Source organism: Bacillus rossius, chromosome 14 (genome assembly GCF_032445375.1).
Source record: "Bacillus rossius redtenbacheri isolate Brsri chromosome 14, Brsri_v3, whole genome shotgun sequence".
NCBI lineage: Eukaryota > Metazoa > Arthropoda > Insecta > Phasmatodea > Bacillidae > Bacillus > Bacillus rossius.
Genome location: NC_086341.1, coordinates 20,561,024 through 20,582,483, shown reverse-complemented (window position 1 = coordinate 20,582,483; position 21,460 = coordinate 20,561,024). Strand labels below are relative to the sequence as shown.

Sequence of the window (21,460 nt, the reverse complement as noted above, 5' to 3'; positions counted from 1 at the left end):
CAAGAAGTGCTGCTGAAGTTGAATTTCCCTGACTGAAGTATGACATAATGAAATATTTTGAATTCAAATCGTTATCAGGCCCATTTATTTTCCTTTATTATAAAACAAACAATTATTAAATAAATATTTCGGACGCTTTTATCCTTTCTATCGACGTACCGTGTTTCATAACACTTACCTAAATAGTTCTGTACTGTTTAGTAACATTGTTAAAACGGAAGAGTATCGTTGACGACAGTGCATTCTGGTGGTTTCAATGAAATACAATTTGTCAATAAGAGCAAGAGCAGAAAAGTCTGACGGATGGTGTGTATTTCATACGAAAGTTAGTTTGAGGAATTACTAGAAAATGGCAGACAACGAACAAAAAGCCATTCAGTTAATGGCAGAAGCGGAAAAGAAACTTCATTCGTCAAAAGGATTCTTCGGTTCTTTATTTGGGTTTGTATTTTGTAGTGCCCAAAATGCATTCGTTGACATTTCGTTTCTCGTTGAGTTTACGATTTTTACTCAAATTTTTTATACATATATCCTACATTTAAGACGCAATTATTTTACCGTCATTGGGCGCTGTGTATTTTTATTCAGAGGATCTTCAAAAGTTGAAGAGGCCGTGGAATGCTACCAACGTGCAGCTAACATGTTTAAAATGGCAAAGAAGTGGGGTTCTGCTGGCAACGCATTTTGTGAAGCCGCATCGTACCATGCCAAAGCTGGCAGCAAACACGACGCGGCAAGCAACTATGTGGATGCTGCAAACTGTTACAAGAAATCGGATCCCAACGGTATTTTTTTTTCCTCTTACTGTTATTGGTTTGCACCGCCCTAAAATGACGTAATATTTCAGATTATACCTTGTTAGAATTGACCGTTGTAATTGGCAAGGGGACCTATCCTAACTTCACTCTTTCATTCCATAAACTTTCTGTGTTTGTCTTTCTCACCTCTCACTTCGGTAATTATCGGACGTGGTGCTTTTTATAACGGAAAGAAAAAATCTGAAAACATGGTTTTCAAACACTACACAGTTCCCTAAATTTACTCCCGATGGATGGTTTCGTAAATCCCACTAGTTTGTGATAAAATTAACATTTTATATCTTACATTACAACAGCTAGGCATTCACGCAATCGTCGACATTCATTTTTTATGTTTACCATTTGGGTTAGTTAAAAAATTTTTTGGAAAACTTAAATTAATGTACGTGGTTTGTAATAATGACATTTGTTTAAATAACAACTGTATTCCAGTTGCAAGGAATTTTTAATGCTTGTATTTCATGTTGTTTTATTAGAATAAGTATGTAATTGTATTACAAAATGTTTGTTTTGTTACATTGCATTTAAAGTACTAGTTTGAGTGACCTAAGGAATTAGTCTAATGGGAGGCCTAAAATTTAAATTGAATTGTTCACATTGTTCATTTTCTGTGTGGTATACATGCTGTCCACTGAAGTAGCTGACATTGAATTTTGCAATCTTTCCAGGGAATGCTTTGAGCACAGTCATCATATATTCTGTGTTCATTATGATTGGTGTTTCGTGTACCCATGTTTATCCCTGGATCCTGAAGGCTTGATCCTGTGGTACATGATGCTTGCTGTTTTAGTTCAGTACATCAGAAGATCCTGCACATAAATGAAATTGTGAAATAAAGAATTATGATTGTAGGTTTGAAAAAAAAACCTATTTATTTGGCTTACTATCATAATTCATTATTGTATGACAAAAAAAATTTATGTACAGGATCTTTCAATGTATTTCATTTAAACAGCAAGCATCGTGTACCACAGGATCAAGCCTTCAGGATTCAGGGATAAACTTCAATATATGAAACGGAAGAATTAGCAAATTTTCAATTCTCCGTAGTTGGCTACAGTTGTGCTAAACAAGCAGATCAGGGACGTCGCCAAGGGGGGGGGGGGGTGTTTAGGGGTTTAACCCCCCCCCCCCCCCAGCACCAAATCTTTAATTAATTTCTTGTTTATCACTCAAACAAATTACATATTAAAATTAATAAAAAAATTTACCATCACAATATTGGTTTAAATTTAAGAACCAAAAACTGCTAAAATAGCACTACTATTTTACACCTTAAAATCCAAATTTTCCCGGGGGAGGACCCCCGGGCCCCCCGCTTTAATACAGAGGGCCATGCTTCTAACACCCCCCATACACAAATCCTGGCTACGCCACTGAAGCAGATACATGATTGCGTGTAAACAGTGATGGTGGCACAGTGTGAAAAACACAGGTATTGTAATGTAAGCTTTAAACTGTTTTTTTGACAAACCGGTAAGAATTAAAAAACCATGTTTTCAGGGTACATTTAAGGACATCTCTAGTACTTGAAAAACATATTTTTCCCTTTCTTTTTAGTCCTTAAGTTCTTAAATTAAGCATCAATGAAAGATTGGGAAGCAAACGTGCTCTCAGAAATCCCAAATGGCTTGCAGCAAATTTATAGCATTTCTCATTTACACAATTCACACCATTTCATTGACATTAAAGTCATTTTTAATTTTTTTTACTGTTCTCGTATCTTTACTGCCTATTTTATTTGATCTTTTCATTACTCAAATTAAATTAAGAGGACTTAACAAACATTTGTAACCCTTTAATTTTATTGGTACTGTGACTGGAACACACAACACTCTGAGCCCACCAGGTGCCGGAATTTATTACTACTTAATAAAATTTAGTATTTACCTAGTTAAGTTACTCTTTTGGATACGAATAAAAAAAACTTTCTTTCCCCCAAGTATTTCTGATGAGGTTTGATTATCCATCAGAAGGTCATTATTCTATTCTATAGCCCTATAGAGGGAGAGCTATGAAAACCAGGGAAATTGTGGGGGCAAAACATTCAGAACCAGAGAGCTTAAATTGAAAAGTTCTGCAGCAGGTAGGCGGGTGTGGCCACTGAAATTTTTCCATTCGCACTCCTGAGGAGAAAAAGAGTGCATATTTGTGAAAGCATTGGTGATTATATAATTATTTCCCCCCAAACATAAATTTGTTATTTTCTTTATCCACTTTTGGATTTAATTATAGCAATTTTGAAAATTTGTCAAACAGTAGGTTTTTAGGTTTACTTTTTAATCAATAAACCACTCAATTCTTTACGACTAGTGACTTTTCCAGAAGTTAGGAAGATTTAATTTAAATATCAGTTAATGCTCTTAAAGTATTTGCTACGCGGCTGAATGCCCATAGAATTCTTTTCAGTCAGATGTGACAATTGTACAATCAATTATGTACTGCCCTCGCAGAAAACTCTAGCAATACACTTGAAAAGGAAGCACAATAAAAGGAACAGTATTTAAAGGTGGTTTAAATCATTATCATGGCTTGTGCATCCATTAACAGCTGTTTGGAAAAAGATATGTTATGCCACGTGAATTCAGTCATTTGTGTAATATTACACATATTTGGAACCCATGGTAACATTTCACCATTTTTATTTACTACTTTCATTTTAAAAAAAATTAAAATTTTTGTAATGACCACTACTGGAAATAATGGTGACCTAGATATAAGCAGAAAATTTTCTCGTTAAGTTGAATGTTAGTATTTATAGTCCTACATCAAAGGAGGATTATTTTGGTTAGTTACGGGTGGATATTTTACCATGGACGCCACCGCATGTGAGCATGTGGACCCAGCGAGTGCTCCTTAGGGCCATGACGTCGCCCGGGTGCGGTGAGACTCGGCAGGCTCAGGGGAATCTGTCCGCTCCGAGCAACGGTCACGCCCATGCTAACTTGCGGACTACCGAGTCACCAAGCTCTCCCAGACGTACCACATGCCTCGGTCCCTACAGCGTTCGAACACGTGGTCATTATAAAGATACTCTTGAGATATCTGGCACTAGTTGATTCATTCGACATGGCTCTTTCCATAGGCATGTTCGTATAAGAAAAGTTCATATAACTGTTAAAAACGCAAATGACACGGAATCATCTCGCTTGCGGCCCAGTACACCACATGACCCGGGCTAGAAGTACAAGTTCGTAGTGAGATTCAGAAATCCGTAATCGGGTTAGAAAGAACTTGTTTCAACAGTCTACCACGCGAAGCAGGCCTCGAAGATAAACAGAAAGATTTATAAAAGTTAAGCGACGGATGCTACCAGATCAGGTGTAGCAAGGTTGAATTCTTCAGAGTGCGGCTGCTTCCTACTCTGGGTGGCAATCGTCCGAGACTGGTGAGTGAAGCAAACTACAGCCGCAGGAAAGCGTCCGACCTCTGAACCAAATGACTGTCAGGTCGAGTTTGAAACTGTGCCGTGGTCATAACGAGATTAACCCTACAAATATGCTTACATTCATACAAAGACCCTGGAACCTTATTATTTACTACTGTTAAACCTCTTGGTAACAAATCTGAAGGATTGTTTGTGTCTTGTAAAGGAGTTCTTTATAACGAAACAAGTGGTAGTAAGTTTGCGGTATCTGATTTTCCACTATTCCTGGACATTGTGAAATTTTGACAATCACAAAAATTGCATGCATTTGTTAGTACATCTATCGAGTTATAAAATAAAAGCATTTTTAGAAGTTTTCTATCCACATTAGAGACGTGTCCAACTTGGCTGTCATTAAATTGACAGGAAATCTTTGTATCTTAGGCTGTGAAAATTAATTTGAGTAAAGAAATGAGCTTAACTTTTGATTATGTATTTTTATTGATAATTTTCCCACTATATATATTTTCCATAATTTTGCAGTTTTTTTTTGTAGCTATGAATTTTTTTGTAAACTGAAAGTATTAATATTCTTAATTTCTATTTTTCATCAAACACATAAACAGTGTTTTGTTCCGTGATTAGCATAATTGATTGAATACTAATCAATTTTGGCTATTTTAAAAAGAATTGTTGAATTAGTATTTCTGTCACTTTGTTATAAAGGAGTTTACATCTATAAAAAAAATCTCTTTTATATAAAGCTGAAAATACCTTGTGCTCAATACAATTTTGACTGGGATTTTTCAAAAGGTTTGTTATGAGGATGTTTTTGTTGTAAAGAAGTTCACTATATAAAGGTTTTACTGTAATTACTTTTATTTAATTTAAAGTTCAAAAGTAGAATCTCATGAGCAGAGTGTGTTCGGAAGCACCTGCTCATGATGTGGCTCCGTACTCCAGTACCTAACATGACATGTACCCTGGGGCGTGAAAAGTAAAATAAAAGATTACGTAATGATTTGTTGTATTTACCTTAAAATGGGTGTAGGGCTGACTCTACACTAGCCTCTTGGGGTGGCATGGTTTGGTAAACATACACGCTTGCAGATGGCGGGACGTTTGAGCTAAGCCTGGGAATCGGATGTGTTGAGGTGATGGGTTGTGTCTGGCTAATACCCCTGATAGACTTCACTACAGATTAGCAATTATTTACAAATACAGCCATCATTTCTATGGATAATAAGTTTATATTTATTTTAGTGTCAAAATACTTAGTCACGATATTCTCACACAAGTATAGAAAAACATTATTTTTGTGTTTGTCATGGTTTGTTAATGTTTTATGGTACTTTTTCTTAGATTTGGAATTTTATTTTTGTAAATGCTGATTATAAGATGATTATTTTTCATTTTATCATAAAATGCTACAAATTGTATTTATTGGTTATCCTACAAAAAATATGACATTAAAAAAAGTTGTTGCAAATTTAATATTTATTCTTATGTGTCTAATCTTCAAAGCAATTGAATTTGGGCTTTGTTGTTCTTGAATTTTATCTATCCAGTGGACAGGTCACATAAAATGTTATCAGTGTTCAGGTTTTTGCTCATCTCAATTATTTACCAAATATAGGGTTATGTGAGTGCTGTTGTTATTTTACCAAATTAAAGCTGTTTAATAGTAATTAATTTCTAATAAAAATTAATTGAAGATAAAAAAATTTCATTTTGGTTCACTTGTGTGTAGTGTTCAGGATTATGGTCTTTTAGAATGTAACAAAAATAGAACATACTACCTGTATCTTTAAGGTAAGGTGATGTTGATTTAAAAAACAAGGAATTTAGTTTTAAATTTTTTATGCTTTAATTCTTATTCTTTCCATCTTATGCTGTCAAATTTTGCATCAAATTTGACTTGCTTGGAAATTGGATGTCCAGACATTTACATCTTTTTTTTTTATTTAGAATCGGGTTTGAATGAATTTCATGCTAAATTTATTCAACCAATATGAAAAATCTTGAGTACAAAATATAGATGACCCACAGCTGATGCATATTGCAATCTAGCATTCAAAGAAATTCAATTGTTTTTTGCCAAAATAATTAAATTTTGAAATCTAGTTATTATTAAGTTTCGGCTTATCTACGAGTTAAACTGAATCATGATGGTAAGAAAAAATAAAAAATACCTAAACTGATAATTTCAGTTTTTGTCCAGTTTATCCTTCAGATGTGTCACAGTTCTCCCGAGAAATGAGAGAAGGTTGTTAATTTTTTTTTTGTTAATGCTGCACAATTATCACATGGTTCAGTTACTTTTAACTTTCCCTGGATTACATTGTACCTGGCAGTATTCGTAAACTTATTACGGTACTTAACGTATCAACGCCACCGCAGCTACAGATTCGGAATATCGCGAAATCACACGAAGGGTCGGTTGGGTCAGGATAGCTACATATTGAATTGGTAAATTCCTCAGCAACCGTAAGTTATATTTTATAGTTTCTTTATGATAGCTGTGATAAACCAACCAACTGGCCACAGTGTTATTTTTAGCGCAACTTCTGCTGCGGTGGCGTTAATACGTAAGTACCCTTATTACTGTGGTAGGTATCCTCCAAATGCCAAAGATTGGGAAGCCACGTAATGTTGTGGTTACTGCTGAATGCACAAGTGGAAGACATTATTATTGCATGTCAGTAGAGTTTTAACAGGAATACCAAATGCAGGGTGTCCTTATTCTGGAAAAGTCGGGGAACGTATTTGAAATCCTGGAAAAGACGTGAAAATTTTCCAGTGATAGTAATTTTAGAAAGCATTTCTTTTCATATATTTGTTAGTGCATGGTCGTACACACTTTAAAATGGCACATGCATGGTTCTGTTAGAACTGGGCCATCTATGGGAATGGAGGTTGGATTTTATTTATTTCTTCAAAAAATTTCGAAATGGGTAAGTTGTTAAAAAAGAATAGGTTGTCTGTAAAGTCGGTTTACGGACGATAGTTTTAACGTGACGACGTCATAACAAAAAACATTGATGAAATGATTGCAATGCTTGTATGAATGAAATTGTGTCGCAGAGGCGGTGACGTGCCTGCTGAAGGCCATCGAGATCTACACGGACATGGGCCGCTTCACGATGGCCGCCAAGCACCACCAGGCCATCGCGGAGCTGTACGAGACGGAGGCGGTGGACCTGGACCGGGCGGTGCAACACTACGAGCAGGCGGCCGACTACTTCAAGGGCGAGGACAACAACTCGTCGGCCAACAAGTGCCTGCTCAAGGTCGCGCAGTACGCCGCCCAGCTCGACAACTACGACAAGGCCATACAGATATACGAGCAGGTGTGATACCGCTTCCCGCTTCCCCGTCGTTTACAAACATTTACAAATACATATTATCTTTGAAAGATTTGTGCAATGGGAGTGCATGACTTGAAGTAAGTTTTTGGACACACGCCATTGCTTAGCACATGTATGTCTGTAGAAGAAAACTACAAGAAAAAACACAAATGACAAAAAACACAAATTAAGCAAAAAATTGCTGTTGTCAGGATTTAACGCCACACAATACTCCACAACAGTAAAATATGGTCAACAAACAAAGAAAAACAATGAAAAATGGACTATCAGAACAAACAAAAAAAAAACCACAAATGATGATAGCACCATATTCCTGTTGTGGAGTATTGTGTGGCATTAAATCCTGACAACAGAAATTTTTTGCTTAATTTGTGTTTTTTGTCATTTGTATTTTTTTTGTAGTTTTCTTCTACAGACATACATGTGCTAAGCAATGGCGTATGTCCAAACACTTACATCAAGTCATTTACAAATACAATCAACAAATGTCTTTACTCTGGCGTGTTGAACACAATTTGGTGAAATGCGATAAAGCATGCAGATACATCATATAAAACCGAAATGCAAGTTAATACACCATAAAGCATTGAAATGTGACAAAAAATCATGAAATTAATCAGCATATTTGATCAGAACTTAACTCGCATTACAAAAACTTAATTTTTTAACCTATTTTATTCAATGAATGTAAATTATTTGCCATGGAGTTTGTTACCAAATTGTATTTACTAAATGGGTTGGGAAAAAATTTTTAATTTTTAAAAATATAATTGCAATTGTTATTAGTAGTTAATTTTTACATAACGTCTTTGATACATTTTTCAAATGTACTTGCTGATTTATTTGTATTGTTCCCAGTAGTTTAACATGCTTTTACAGATTATTATATTGTAAAAGTATCAGTCAGAATACCAATTTTTTGGTAAAACCAGTATCATTGGACAAGTAAGTGTCATATTTGTTGAAAATGGTGCTACCTTTATGAATAAACAGAGATAAAAAAAAATAAACACAATAACACCCAAATCTCATTTTTTAAAAACAAAATTGGCCTAAAGAAAACCATAAAATCTTGTTTTTACAGATTAAAGATTTACCATTATTCTTGCATGTCAGTAGAGTTTTAACAGATATACCAAATGCAGGGTGTCCTTATTCTGGAAAAGTGGGGGAACTTATTTGAAATCCGGGAAAAGACTTGAAAATTTTCCAGTGATAGTAATTTTAGAGGAAAATGTTATGCTCCAGTCGATCACCCAGGCTGAGAAAGCATTTCTTTTCATATATTTGTTAGCGCATAGTCGTACACACTTTTAAATGGCACATGCATGGTTCTGTTTGAATTGAGCCATCTATGGGAATGGAGGTTGGATTTTATTTATTTCTTCATAAAATTTCAAAATGGGTAAGTTGTTTAAAAAAAAAATAGAAAGTGGAATTTGTAATTTTGGGAATCAAAGCCAGGAAATTTTAAACATAAATTTGTGCGGACACCCTGAAATGTAAAAGGTAACCCACTAGAAAACACTTTTTTTGAAATGGAAACAGACTGTAGCAATAAACCCTGACCCCCGTGCGAACTAAAAATGCCTGAAGCGCAGTAATACACCCTAGCAGCTGGAGGTCAACAGCCGGAATCCACCCAAAAATTTTTTATATTGGAGCAGCTCGATTGGTGCCGGATTACAGAATGTGCTTGACCATAGAATGCCGGATTAAAGACGTTACACAGGGTTCGTACATCTCATTATAGAAAAGTCCATAATTGGTCTTAATTGAATAAGGGCCCTTAAAAGACCTTGCATTTCACTAAAAATTCTTCAACAAAAAGTCCTTAATAAAGGCTGATACAGTGCAAGTAATGGATAAAAGTGGGTATGTTAATGGTCTTCTGTTTCCAACTTGGCAGCAACATTTCTTTGCGAATGTGCAAACCGTTGGGAAATATTATTTATTTATTTTATTTATTTATTTATTTATTTGTAATTGTAACATGCCAACCAACAGGACAAAGCCTTTAATGGTTGGCACACAATTAGATACATATACACTCACAAAAATAAACAAATGAAAAACACAAAACAATACAATATAATACATATAAAAACAAAACACACATAACGAAAGACAATAAAACAAAAATCAAACGTTACAATTTAGACAATACAGAACTAAAACACATATGATCATTAGAAACTAAGGAAAATAATTAAAGTCTTTATCAAATTTATTAAAATTGGTTATTAGCCTAAAGATAATATCATTACTTCTGTTAACTGTACATAAAGTGGAAGTTAAACGACTGTTAAAAGGAGGTACTCTTAAACCGGTGTTGTCAAGTATATATTTACAGTTTAATTTGTTAGTATAACATTTTTTAATAAAAATAAAGTCAAGTAATTCTCTTCGACTTGAGAGAGATATCAAATTGAGTAGAGGAAGTTGTTTTTGAATAATAATATTTATTAATTTATTCTGTATATTTTCAATTTTCATATTATCGCACATATTGATGTTGTTCCAAATTACTGAGCAGTATTCTAGTTTTGACCTAATTAATGCTAAATAAAGTGAGAGGATAGAATCAGTTTTGGTAGCATAACATGTGACATATTTAATTAAAGCTAATGTTCTTCGGGAACTAGAAATTAAATGTTGAACATGTTGGTGAAAGAACAATTTAGAATCTATAATGATACCTAAATCTTTGAGAGAAGAGGATTTCTGAATTAAGGTGTTGCCCAATTTATACTGTAATCGTATTTGATAGGAAGGTATTTTCTGGTAAAGGATATTATTTTTGTTTTGCCTTTGTTGAGGGTCACAAGATTGGCTTTACACCAGTTATTAATTTCATTAATGTCAGTTTGTAATAATAAACAGTCATTAAAAGAGAAAATTTTTCTACTTATTTTTAGATCATCTGCGAATAGAGTGCCAGAAGAATGATTCAGAATTTGAGTAATGTCATCAATAAATATGTTAAAAAGTAAAGGAGACAAGGTACCACCTTGAGGAACTCCAGATCTAGCTATAAAATTTGAAGAATTGGAGTTGTTGATAGATACAAAAAAAGTTCGATTTTTAAGGTAGCTAGAAAACCAATTAACATAATTTTCACTAAGACCGAAATTATGTAACTTGCCTAATAGTAATGAATGGTTTACAGTATCAAAAGCTTTAGCAAGATCAAAATAGCAGGCATCCACCTGACCCCTGCTAATGACTTCATTAAAAATAGGATTGAGGAAAGTAATTAGATTGGTGGCTGTGGTCATTCCTGATCTAAAGCCATGTTGATTACTAGATAAACGATTTTTTAGTTGGAAATTAGTGATTTTAAAAACTATTTTTTCAAAAATTTTAGAGAGACCATTTAATAGTGATATTGGTCTATAGTTAACCACATTTAATTTGCTACCGTTTTTATGAATTGGAATGACCTTTGCAATTTTCCATTTATTTGGAAAAACTTGGGTTCTTAAACTAGTATTAAATAAATGTTTTAATTGGGGTATTAATATATTTTAACAGCCTTTCAGAATAAAATTAGGAATCCCGTCGGGTCCTGTAGACATTGAGGGTTTTAGAGCCCTTATGCCCCAAAGCACAAGGCTGTCAGAAACAGAGGGAACAGATATTGTATCAAGGAATGAATTTAAGGAGGGAACTTGGTAATTGACATTAGAGGACACATAAACACTTGAAAAGTATTCAGCAAATACATTAGTCAACACCACTGGATCACTAGATACAACATCATTAACTCTTAACGAATGCTGTTCATGATAACCGTTTTTTATTAATTTGACATAGCGCCAAAACTTCTTAGGGTTGTTCTTGATATTATTGTTAGTGGTTCTGGTCCAATTTATTTTATTATGCTTGATAAGATATTTGGTTTGTTTTCGAAAGAATGAAAATTTAGTATAATAGTACATATTTTTGTTTCTTCTGTAAAGTTTGTGAAAATGTTTCTTGGATTTTAAAGCTTGAATTAAGTCTTTTGAAAACCAAACAGGGTATTTAGATGGTTTGCTAATGAAAACGGGGATGAATTCATTAATATTGTGACATATACAAGTAGTTAATTGATCAACAAGATAGTTAACATAAGTAGATTCATAGAAATTTGACCAATCATAGTTTTTAACAGCATTGTAAAGACCAAGATAGTCACCATTTATATAGGACCTAGAGACTCTAGTAGAACTGACCACATAAGGAATACTGTCAAATATTATTTTTATAATTAAGGCAGGATGATATGGGTCTTCAGTGACAAGTGCTTCATCCGCATGAGATACTGAACATTGCAAGATGTTTGTAAAACAAAGATCTAAGAGGTTTTTGGATGATAGGATTGTATTATACTGAAATAGACCAAGACTAGATATAAAGTTTATAAGATATTGTGCTTTAGTCTTGATGTGCGTGTGCACGATGTTGGTAGTTAGATTATTGGTCCAATCAACACCTGGGACGTTAAAATCACCAAGTAGCACTAACTCATCTTGATAAGCAGCCAGTTTATCTTCTAAAGTCTCAAAATAAGATGAATAAATATTTGGTGATGTTTGGGGTGCTAAATATATATTGCCAATTATAAAGGATTTATTCTGGGACATTTTAACTTTTAACCAAATAGATTCAATTCCGGGGTAGTCCAGGTGAAATATAGGCTGAATAGAAGTGAATTTAAACTTATTGACTGCTATCAAAACACCGCCACCACGATCTTTAGAAGTCAGCAAGGCGTCTCTATCATTTCTGTAGATTGAGTATTGGTCTGTGAAGTAGTGGGAATTAATGCTAACATCATTGAACCAGGTTTCAGTTAGACAGATAAAATTATAATTAGAGATAATAATGTTTTCATAGAATTCTTTTGATTTAGTTCTTAGACCACGGACGTTTTGATAAAAAATTTCCAATTCCTTTGAAATAGGATGCACGACATTATTAGACATTATTAGACATTATATGCAAAAAAAGTTTTTTTAAATTATTTTATTTAACCTTTAAACTTAAACATGTGTTTTACATATTATCTTACTTTGAACTTATGAAATTAGTGATAAAAATGTTAGGGCTACAAATTTCAGATGAATACTGTTTGGGTAAGAGATAGTTCTGGACATTAGGGGCTTATCTGTAAGAATTTAACTAACCTATGAAGGGTTTTTTTTTGTGATTTTATTAATAGTTTTCTACCCCTTGATAGTTGTGAAAGCAATGAATTAGAGGGGCCTTAAAAATAACTTTAATTTTTGATTGCACACAGCGTTCGAACCATGTTAACACCGAAAATTCAATCTCATTTCTGTATATGTATATGTATGCTGTAGAAAGTTAGTTTTTTTGTAATATGTTACAAACTACATCTTATGATAGTCTGTATTGTATGCAGTGTTAGCTATTTGTGTTGATCGTGTAGCGCAGTAGTGCAGACAGACAGACTAAAATACTGCGCTCATATCACACATGAGAACCGTCCTGAAAATGTTGACTGTCTTTTGTTTGTCACAAATGAGAAATCGTTTATTACTTTTGTAAATTTTACTTCATTAGGGCTAAGCATATGCATGCTTGATATTAATGGTAATTAGCTGATGAAAATATTTATATTTCTCTTCAAAATCATTTTGGGTGAAGAATATGATATTTTTTTTTAATACAGCCACAACTGCAGAAATATTATCAGTCCCTCTTAAACAGTCTTATAAAATCTGTTATATTTTGTGCCCTAGGCCTTAACAAGGTTAATTTTCAAAAATTGCAAAAAAAAATTGGTTGTCTGTAAAGTCGGTTTACGGACGATAGTTTAACGTGACGTCATAACAAAACATTGATGAAATGTTTGATCCAGAAGAAAAGGAAATATCATGTTCGGCCTGAGACTGAGCCGTAATAGGTTTTTGCAACCAACCCATTTAGGCATTAAAAATATTATATTCTTTGAGGAAGAATTTTTTTTTAATTTTTAAATCTTTTGTATGATAAAATCTATCTCTGCATACTTTTATGAATAAAATTGAATCATTTTTATTGAATTATCACTATTTTGTATGGATACAAATGAGTGAAATGAAATGAGCAATTGAATTAATAAATTTATTTTTATTTGCATTCATTAATTCAAATATATTTATTACTTTTGAAATGTTGCGTGCGCCATATTTATTTTTACAAGAAAAAAAAATTTTGCAGCTACCGGGTTTCGAACCGACAACCTTTAGTTTAAGAGTTAGGTACGCTAACCACACGCCCATGAGGCCATACTTAGGTAATGTAGTTTCAAATGTTATATATATATTTATAAAAATTTGTTCACGGTAGGGGTATAATATTAATACGATTTTCTAACAAATACGCATCCCAAATACACCAAACTTATTTATAATGTGTTACAATATTTTTTAAAACATTGTGCAAAAGATCCCGGGTGTAATTTGAATTATTATGTGTAACTGTAAAACATTATTGTTGGTTCAAAACGTATTTTAATTTTCAACATTACTTTTAAATAACCTACCGATTGTGCTGAAAATCGGTGGACGATCGTTAAATTACATAATATTAATAATTCAAACGACGAAAATATGATTCAAAAGTCAAATCGATGGTTGTTTCAATCGAGTGGAAGAGAGATGCCACGCATGTGTACAATGAGCATGAAGAGAGATGCCACGCATGCGTACAATGAGCAAACAGAACACATCCGTAGTGGGACATCCGTAGTGTGGACACTTTTTCGTGCGTGCAGCCGGCGTTCATCGATTTATTAGACGTTGTCACGTCAAAAATTTATTTTATCGAGGTTGCGACTATCCCCATCTTTTAATGTGTCGTTCATAATACATGTACCAGACGCTGTGAAAACTCAACTGCCTAGTAGAAGAGTAACTATCAGTCGCACTTTTCAGTTGCATACACAACGTGCTCGGAATGGTTACGGACGTGTTCGAGCTGTTTCGAAAGCGCCTTGCTTGCGATGCGCCTGTTGTTTTCGTACGAGCTCGCGTGGCGGGGAGCCTGCGAACGAGGTGGTTCCCCCGGGCGGGCGTTGACGGCGCGACTGCCGCTGGTTCCAGGTGGCGGCCTCTTCCCTCGAGAGCTCCCTGCTCAAGTACAGTGCCAAGGAGTACTTCTTCCGGGCCGCGCTGTGCCACATGTGCGTGGACGTGCTGAACGCCCAGCACGCCTTGGAGCGCTACCAGGAGCTGTACCCCGCCTTCCAGGACTCCCGGGAGTGCAAGCTGCTGAAGGTACGTGGGAGCAGGCGGTGGAGTTTGAATTGTCACGGCCACGGGGTAAGAGGTGACGAGTCTCTATATTTGTCTTTTTTACAGGGGACTAATTTATTCACAATTTTAACATTAGTGCAATACTGACATTGTTTTTAGTTGCATACACAACATGCTCAGAATGGTTTTGGACGTGTTTGAGCTGTTTCAAAAGCACTTTGCTTGTGATGCGCCTGTTTTCATACAAGCTTATGTGGCGGGAACCTACGAATAAGGTGGTTTCCCGGGCGTTACGGTGCGACTGCCGTTGGTTCCAGGTGTAACGCAAGTTCGTTACTACAAAGTTAATCATTCTTACTGAAAGATGTTATTTGATTCTTTTCCTGTCGAACAGGATAAAGTGAAAATGGCAAAAATGTGACCGTGTCACCTTTTACCTCGAAACCACCCATTTCTATATTGTGGCATAAATTTTGATAGTTCTGGTGGTGAAAGCGTAGTGTGCGTACTACCGTAGTGTGTTGTGAACCAGTCAGATCTTCAAGTCCTCAATTTTTCACAATTTTAAACATTGAATATTTAAGGTAAAAGTTTTTTTTTCTTTTGGATATTCTATAGAGCCTTTTCTGCAGGTACTGATAGAGAACATGGAAGAGCAGAACGCTGAGGGCTTCACAGAGGCGGTCAAGGACTACGACTCCATCTCCCGGCTGGACCAGTGGTACACGACCATCTTGCTGCGCATAAAGAAACAACTGAACGACGACCCGGACCTCCGCTGAGCGCTTGGCCCCCCCGCCCCACCTCCCGTCTTGCTTCGCCCGGCCTGTCATAAGCACAGCTTTTCCGTTCTCACTAGCGTTCTTTGGGGCAGACTGATTCCATGTGTAGACAAATTTTTTTTTTAGGACAGGCTGGACTTCCATTTAATTTTTTTTTTTTGGGACATTTTGTAAATGAAGAGCGAGAACTTAGTTTTAGGAATTCTATATCTTCTTCAACAGCTTTCACTGTATTCGTAATGGAGTTGAAAAATGTATCAAGCTATTTCTGATTTCTCTCTTAACCACTCTATCTCGTGGTGTAGCCGTAATCTAACCAATGAAGCGATTCAGCACAGATTCCTTTTTACACATGCCTGCTTCGATTATTATAGCAATATCGCAATACTACATGAGGGTAACCAGTTTCTACGTAATGTTACAGATCTTAGCATTGTTGATGAAGATGTTTGTGAAAAGTAATTCAGTTGTTGTGTAGGTATTTAGATATTTTACAAGTTGTTCTTTCTTTTAAAGTTTATCATGTATGTGTAAGACATGTTTATTTACCTCGTCTTGTTGGAATAAATAGTCACAACTGTTTTTCGGATTCATTAGTTAACCTAGTAGGCTTGAAGTACATACACATATACTTCACATTGATGATTGGACTACGGTGCTCTTTACATGCCCCCAACTACTCTGAGCCATTTATAAACATGGAGAAGGGGTTAGGACTACCCTGGAGTAAAATGAATCCTCAAAATAATCATGGCTCTAGGAATAAAGCACTTGATGAGATAGATTTCCAAATTTCATGATTGTGTTTTTACATTAACACAAGCAATTTGTTTTAATGAAGTATTATAAAAACATGTACATATTGACATGTGTAAAATCAGCCCTGAGAGAATTTGTCTGGTGTGTTTTCTACAATTTAATTTGTCATAAGCAGAATATTGTAACGAAGTTTGATTTTTTTTTTTTGTTTATAAGTTTGTCCGGAGTTGCTCAGAAGCAACATCTATGTAGTGTTTCCGACTGGAGAACACTTTGCTCAGAAGACTTTGCGTAGTTGTAGAAAACGTAGTTCTTTTAACTTCGTCGTGTTTTTGACTTAAGAATTTGAAAAAAAGAAAAATTATTAATCGTAGGAAATTATTTATTGAATTTCAGTGCTGTTAGATAGTTTTTAAATCCAGTATTTTAATATTTTAAGTAGGTAAAGTATGTATTAGGGAGGAACTGTTTGCTTGTTGGTCATTGAAGTTACTATGATTTGAGCCTGCGTGTTCATAAAATGTAATTGATCCAACAAATTATATGTTATTGAACCATATTATGTTTGCTGTTTAATCCGTGTAGGAACGTGTATCATTCCCACCAACAAAAGGAAAGAAACGAACAGTGGGGAAAGGGGTTTATATTCCCCCCCTTCCTTTTCCCTTCTTGTCTCAATTAAATTCTGTGTACGTTCCTGGTTATCGTAATGGCTATGCACAACAGATGAAAGAACACTTACTGTCTGAGTACACTGTTTGTACATTCATAGACATAATTAAATGGTAAAATTAATTTGTCTCATAATGTGATTACAATCTTTTTCAACCCAACCACTTTATAATTGATAACTTTTGTTTATACTGAAAATAAATGTAGTAATGAATTCTTACAAAATATTGTCACAGGTACAGTATTTTTAATTAACTTTTAAATGCTGTTTTCCATTTTACTAACATTTTTGCCAAGATAGTTGGTTTTTTCTTTCCTTTATTGTAATATCTTTCAGTGCACCATGATAGGAAAGCTTCTGTTGCAAAAATGGAGAACTGTAAAATCAAGTTGGGTAAAGAAGGGCTTCTTCTGTGTTATCTGAGTTATGGACATGAGGAATAGTTTCATTCTTTTTACTTACATTTATTTATTTTCTTGGGGTTTACATGTTCATAATTTAAGTACTACACATTCAAGAAATTTTTTAATGCCCTGTTTTAATGTATGTTTTTTTTTTTCGTATGTACATACATAAATATAGCAAAATAAACATTTAGGTGTACATACTTTCTGTTAAAAATATAAAATGGTCAGGTTAATTATGTGTAATGTTGCAAGATACAAGATACTAACAGGAATTGTTTCTTCAAATTCATACAGTTCTGCTTACGTTTTAGGACAAAATAACTGGGAAAACTTCCATCTCAACTAAAGATTATAGTTTATAGATATTTACTTTCTGGGAACATCGTAATTACCTAAAGAATAAGTTAACTTGATAAAATGGTGAAGTAGATTTTTATGTAAAAAAAAAATTTTTTGGATAAGGGAATGACAAAGTAGGATTTTAGACTTTCAGTTTGTTTAGAACTTTGTAAAATATATTTCCTGTAATTGTAACTTCCTTTAAGTTACAACTCCCCTCTTTCCCATGCTATAAATTGTAATAGAAAATTTTTAAAAAGAGATAAGCTTTACCCCGTTCTCTCTCACTCCCCATGTATTAAGAGATTAAGAATTTATATTCTGTTTTCATTCACTGCTGTCAGTGATTTCTCACGAGACACTAAGAAATATTTTTTAAAGAAATAAGTAGTTGTGCAAGAAATTATTGTTTTTAAGCATTAACTTCATTGTTGGTTTTTGTTTATTTACTTTCTCATTACTGTAGTTATCAAGATTTTTTAAATCATTCAGTACCATTAGGACTTGTACTTGAAGCAAAAATGTATGTGCTGTTCTTACAAAAATTAGTTTGAAGAAAAAAATATGCTTGTATATTTTACTTGTAAATAGTCAGAAGATACTAACAATTTATGTTCTGTGCAAAATCTGAAAGGAATCAAGCAAACTTCTAAAAGAAATCCCACGACTCTTCTTGGGTTAGGTGGTGTACATTTGCAAATCATCCTTGAACAAATTTGCTGTTTTGATGCAGATTACCGGTACTTAGTTTGATGACATAACACTGCAAAAATAATATTTGTATATAGTTTATCTTATACACTTATAAGCAGGAAATATTAAACCATGGAAAATAATACATTATTTTATAACTCTCATAACAAAATGCAGAAACTGTAAACAATGGCATTACCAGCAGGGTATAATATTTTGTGGTTTTAGTTTTTAGGCCAATTTTGTTTTTAAAAAAACAGAAGATTTAGTGTTAATGTTTTTATTTTTATACATTGTCTTTATTCATAAAAATAATGTTTTATTCAACAAATATGAAATTAAAATAGTCTCGTTTTGACTGACTTGATGCATTTATACAGTAAAACCATTAGTAATAGAAGCATGTCTAAAACAGAATTATTTAGAGAATAAAAATTAAATTTTGCAAATTTTCGTGTGTTTGAAAAATGCCAACATCATTAGCGTAAAAAAAACTTGTTACAAATTTAAAAAAAGTAAGATCAAACAATGTTATATTAATTTTTTCTAATCATTTTTAATTAATCTATGTTGGTACAAAATCCATAAATTTACCATAGTAACAGTTAACATTTTTGTGTTTTGAGTTAATTTTTGTCAATAATGTTTTTAGTTATATTTTGGAGCTAAATGTTCTGTTAACTTACATTTCAGTGTCATGTTTTGACATGATTTACAGTGTTATTTCGGTATTATCACAATTCACCAAATAATCTTGTTCCTACTTATAGTTTAGAAAGTACTGGGTCAGGCAAAAAATTTCCTTTCCTCCCATTAATTTTTTTAGACAATGTTTAAGATGAGCACTGACATGGACTGGAAAAAGAAAAGCTCGTAATATCTTCAAAATCTGTTGCAGATGATTGGCATTAAAATCTTTGACGATATAGGTGCTCAGTCCAGCTCTGAGCTAAACAGTTATGCTTTTTTTTTATGGCACTGAATATCTTTTTTTGTGTTTGAGTTATGCCTGTTTCGGCTGAATTCAATTGTATAGACTTACTGAAATGTATTTGTACAGCAAGATGCAAAGTATCTAAGCCTATCACGTTATTTTATGAAATAATGCACCTTTTACTTAGGTAAATCACACCAACATGTTTTGTAATGCTAAAATTTATTATTTATAACATGAAAATTTCATTGTATCGTAAAGCACCAATTAAGATGGTCAAGTGTGTTGGTAATAGTGGTTACGAGGTGTGTCGTTCCTTTACAAGAGAATTTTTTTTATTGTATGTATTTGGTATGGTATAGCCTATAGGAGTCAGTGTTTGTACATTTATTAACTGTAGACATTTAAAGGTATAATTAAATAATTATTAAATAACTCTGTATTTTAAACCTTTTCTGGTCCTGAAATATTTTTAATGCACTAAATTGCCAAGTTGTACATTTCAAGCTAGTGATAACCAAAATGGTTATCAGTATTATTTTTACTTTTTACGATTTTGGCTATCCCTAAAATGAAACTTGTTATTATCAATCACGTAATTTCAATGCTGCGTGGAAGATAACCACGTCTCAGGTTACTGGTGCAATGCTGATACTTCCGTCTGCTTCCTGTCCTGCTATGTTGCTATGAAGGGGGAAGAGGAAAGAGAGGTAGATAGGGGTGTGTGTGTGCACTTGTGTTTTTGCATATGTTTTTGTGTGTGTGTTTGTGGTTTTTTTTTTTTTTTTTTTTTTTTTTTTTTTTTTTTTTTTTTTTTTTTTGTTGTTGTTGTTGTTGTTGTTGTTGTTGTTGTTGTTGTAATTACCATATTTTCGAATTAGCCAAATAATTTCTGTAATGCAACAGTGTGTCGTATAATACATCTCTTCCAGCTTCACGTTTTCACGTAAAACAGTATATAACACTTTTAAAAGAACCATATACTAAATATTTTTATAATTGTGTCAAGACGTCAAAAAATAATTTTTAGAATACAAAATGATTAAAAGTGTTTTTTTTATTTATTTTCATCCTAAACTTGTTCGAAGAAGTCAGATTTTCAGATTACGATATATATACACATACATATATATTCATATATATACACATATATATACACACACACACATATATATATACACACACACACACACACACACATAGATATACATAAACCCCAACAATATTCTTCCTCCTATAACGACTTTCTGCATTTCCAAGCTACAAACAAAAGCGGTTGTCCCGGGACCATAACATAATGCCCACGCTGTTGGCAAACATGTTTGCATTGTACAGGAAGATGAATATATTAGATCTGTTAGCACACTGATACAGATAAATACGACGTGTTTAAAGCAGCGCACAACACCATGTGGAAGTTAAAATTTACAGGTTGCGTCAACCAAATTATTGGTATGTTTTTTTTTATTATTATTATCTTCACCCAAATCATCATGAAATGTTTTCCATAGCTTTGATGGTCAGAGAAACAACAGAATAGTCTCTATTCTTTTAAATAAATCATAAATTACTGCATCAGCTAATGAATGAGCCAGTTTTCACCTTTTTCAATGAAAGTTCTTTGCATACTGTCATGTTGGCATATTTTGTCCACGGATGAAAATTTTTGTTAAAAGTGCTAATCTTTTTTAGTACAAGGAAATCCTTCGACGTCTTGTCCTTGTTTTTGCCACTAATTTAACGTGTCTATCTTGAAGACTGTTTGTGATGCAACTGTGCCCAATCAATGTTTTTTTAATTAGATTTCCCACTCTTTTAACTGAACATACCGTGACAAAACTACCTGCAGCCGTCACTGGTGGTTATATTCCTCCAGCTCCACAGTAAACTGCGTGCTAGTTTTTATAGACAGAACTGACAAAAGAGTAGCTTGCCGCCTTATCTCTCACCTGACAAGGGGATGGGTAAAAAAAATACAATGCAATGGAGGAAAGGGAAATAAGGGTATAATATATAGCAGTCTTCTTTTCTCCTTTGTCTTGTTAGGAAGTGTTGAAATTAGATGGGTTGTGA

General features: G+C 33.8%; 1 protein-coding gene across 1 annotated transcript; it reads left to right on the top strand.

Annotated features, from left to right (window-relative positions):
- The first annotated feature begins 149 nt into the window (after window positions 1-149).
- Window positions 150-19,822, top strand: LOC134538705 (alpha-soluble NSF attachment protein). Its single transcript, XM_063380144.1, has 5 exons — window positions 150-441; window positions 589-785; window positions 7,270-7,535; window positions 14,648-14,821; window positions 15,433-19,822. The coding sequence occupies exons 1-5, from the start codon at window positions 350-352 to the stop codon at window positions 15,580-15,582; spliced, it is 879 nt and encodes a 292-aa protein (XP_063236214.1). The 5' UTR covers window positions 150-349; the 3' UTR covers window positions 15,583-19,822.
- Window positions 19,823-21,460: the final 1,638 nt, after the last annotated feature.

Excerpts from the sequence above, each read along its gene's own strand:
- LOC134538705 (XM_063380144.1), top strand. The coding sequence starts at position 350 with ATGGCAGACAACGAACAAAAAGCCATTCAGTTAATGGCAGAAGCGGAA. Across the intron at positions 442-588 it reads TTCTTCGGTTCTTTATTTGG|AGGATCTTCAAAAGTTGAAG; the intron begins GTTTGTATTTTG and ends ATTTTTATTCAG. Across the intron at positions 7,536-14,647 it reads CCATACAGATATACGAGCAG|GTGGCGGCCTCTTCCCTCGA; the intron begins GTGTGATACCGC and ends CGCTGGTTCCAG.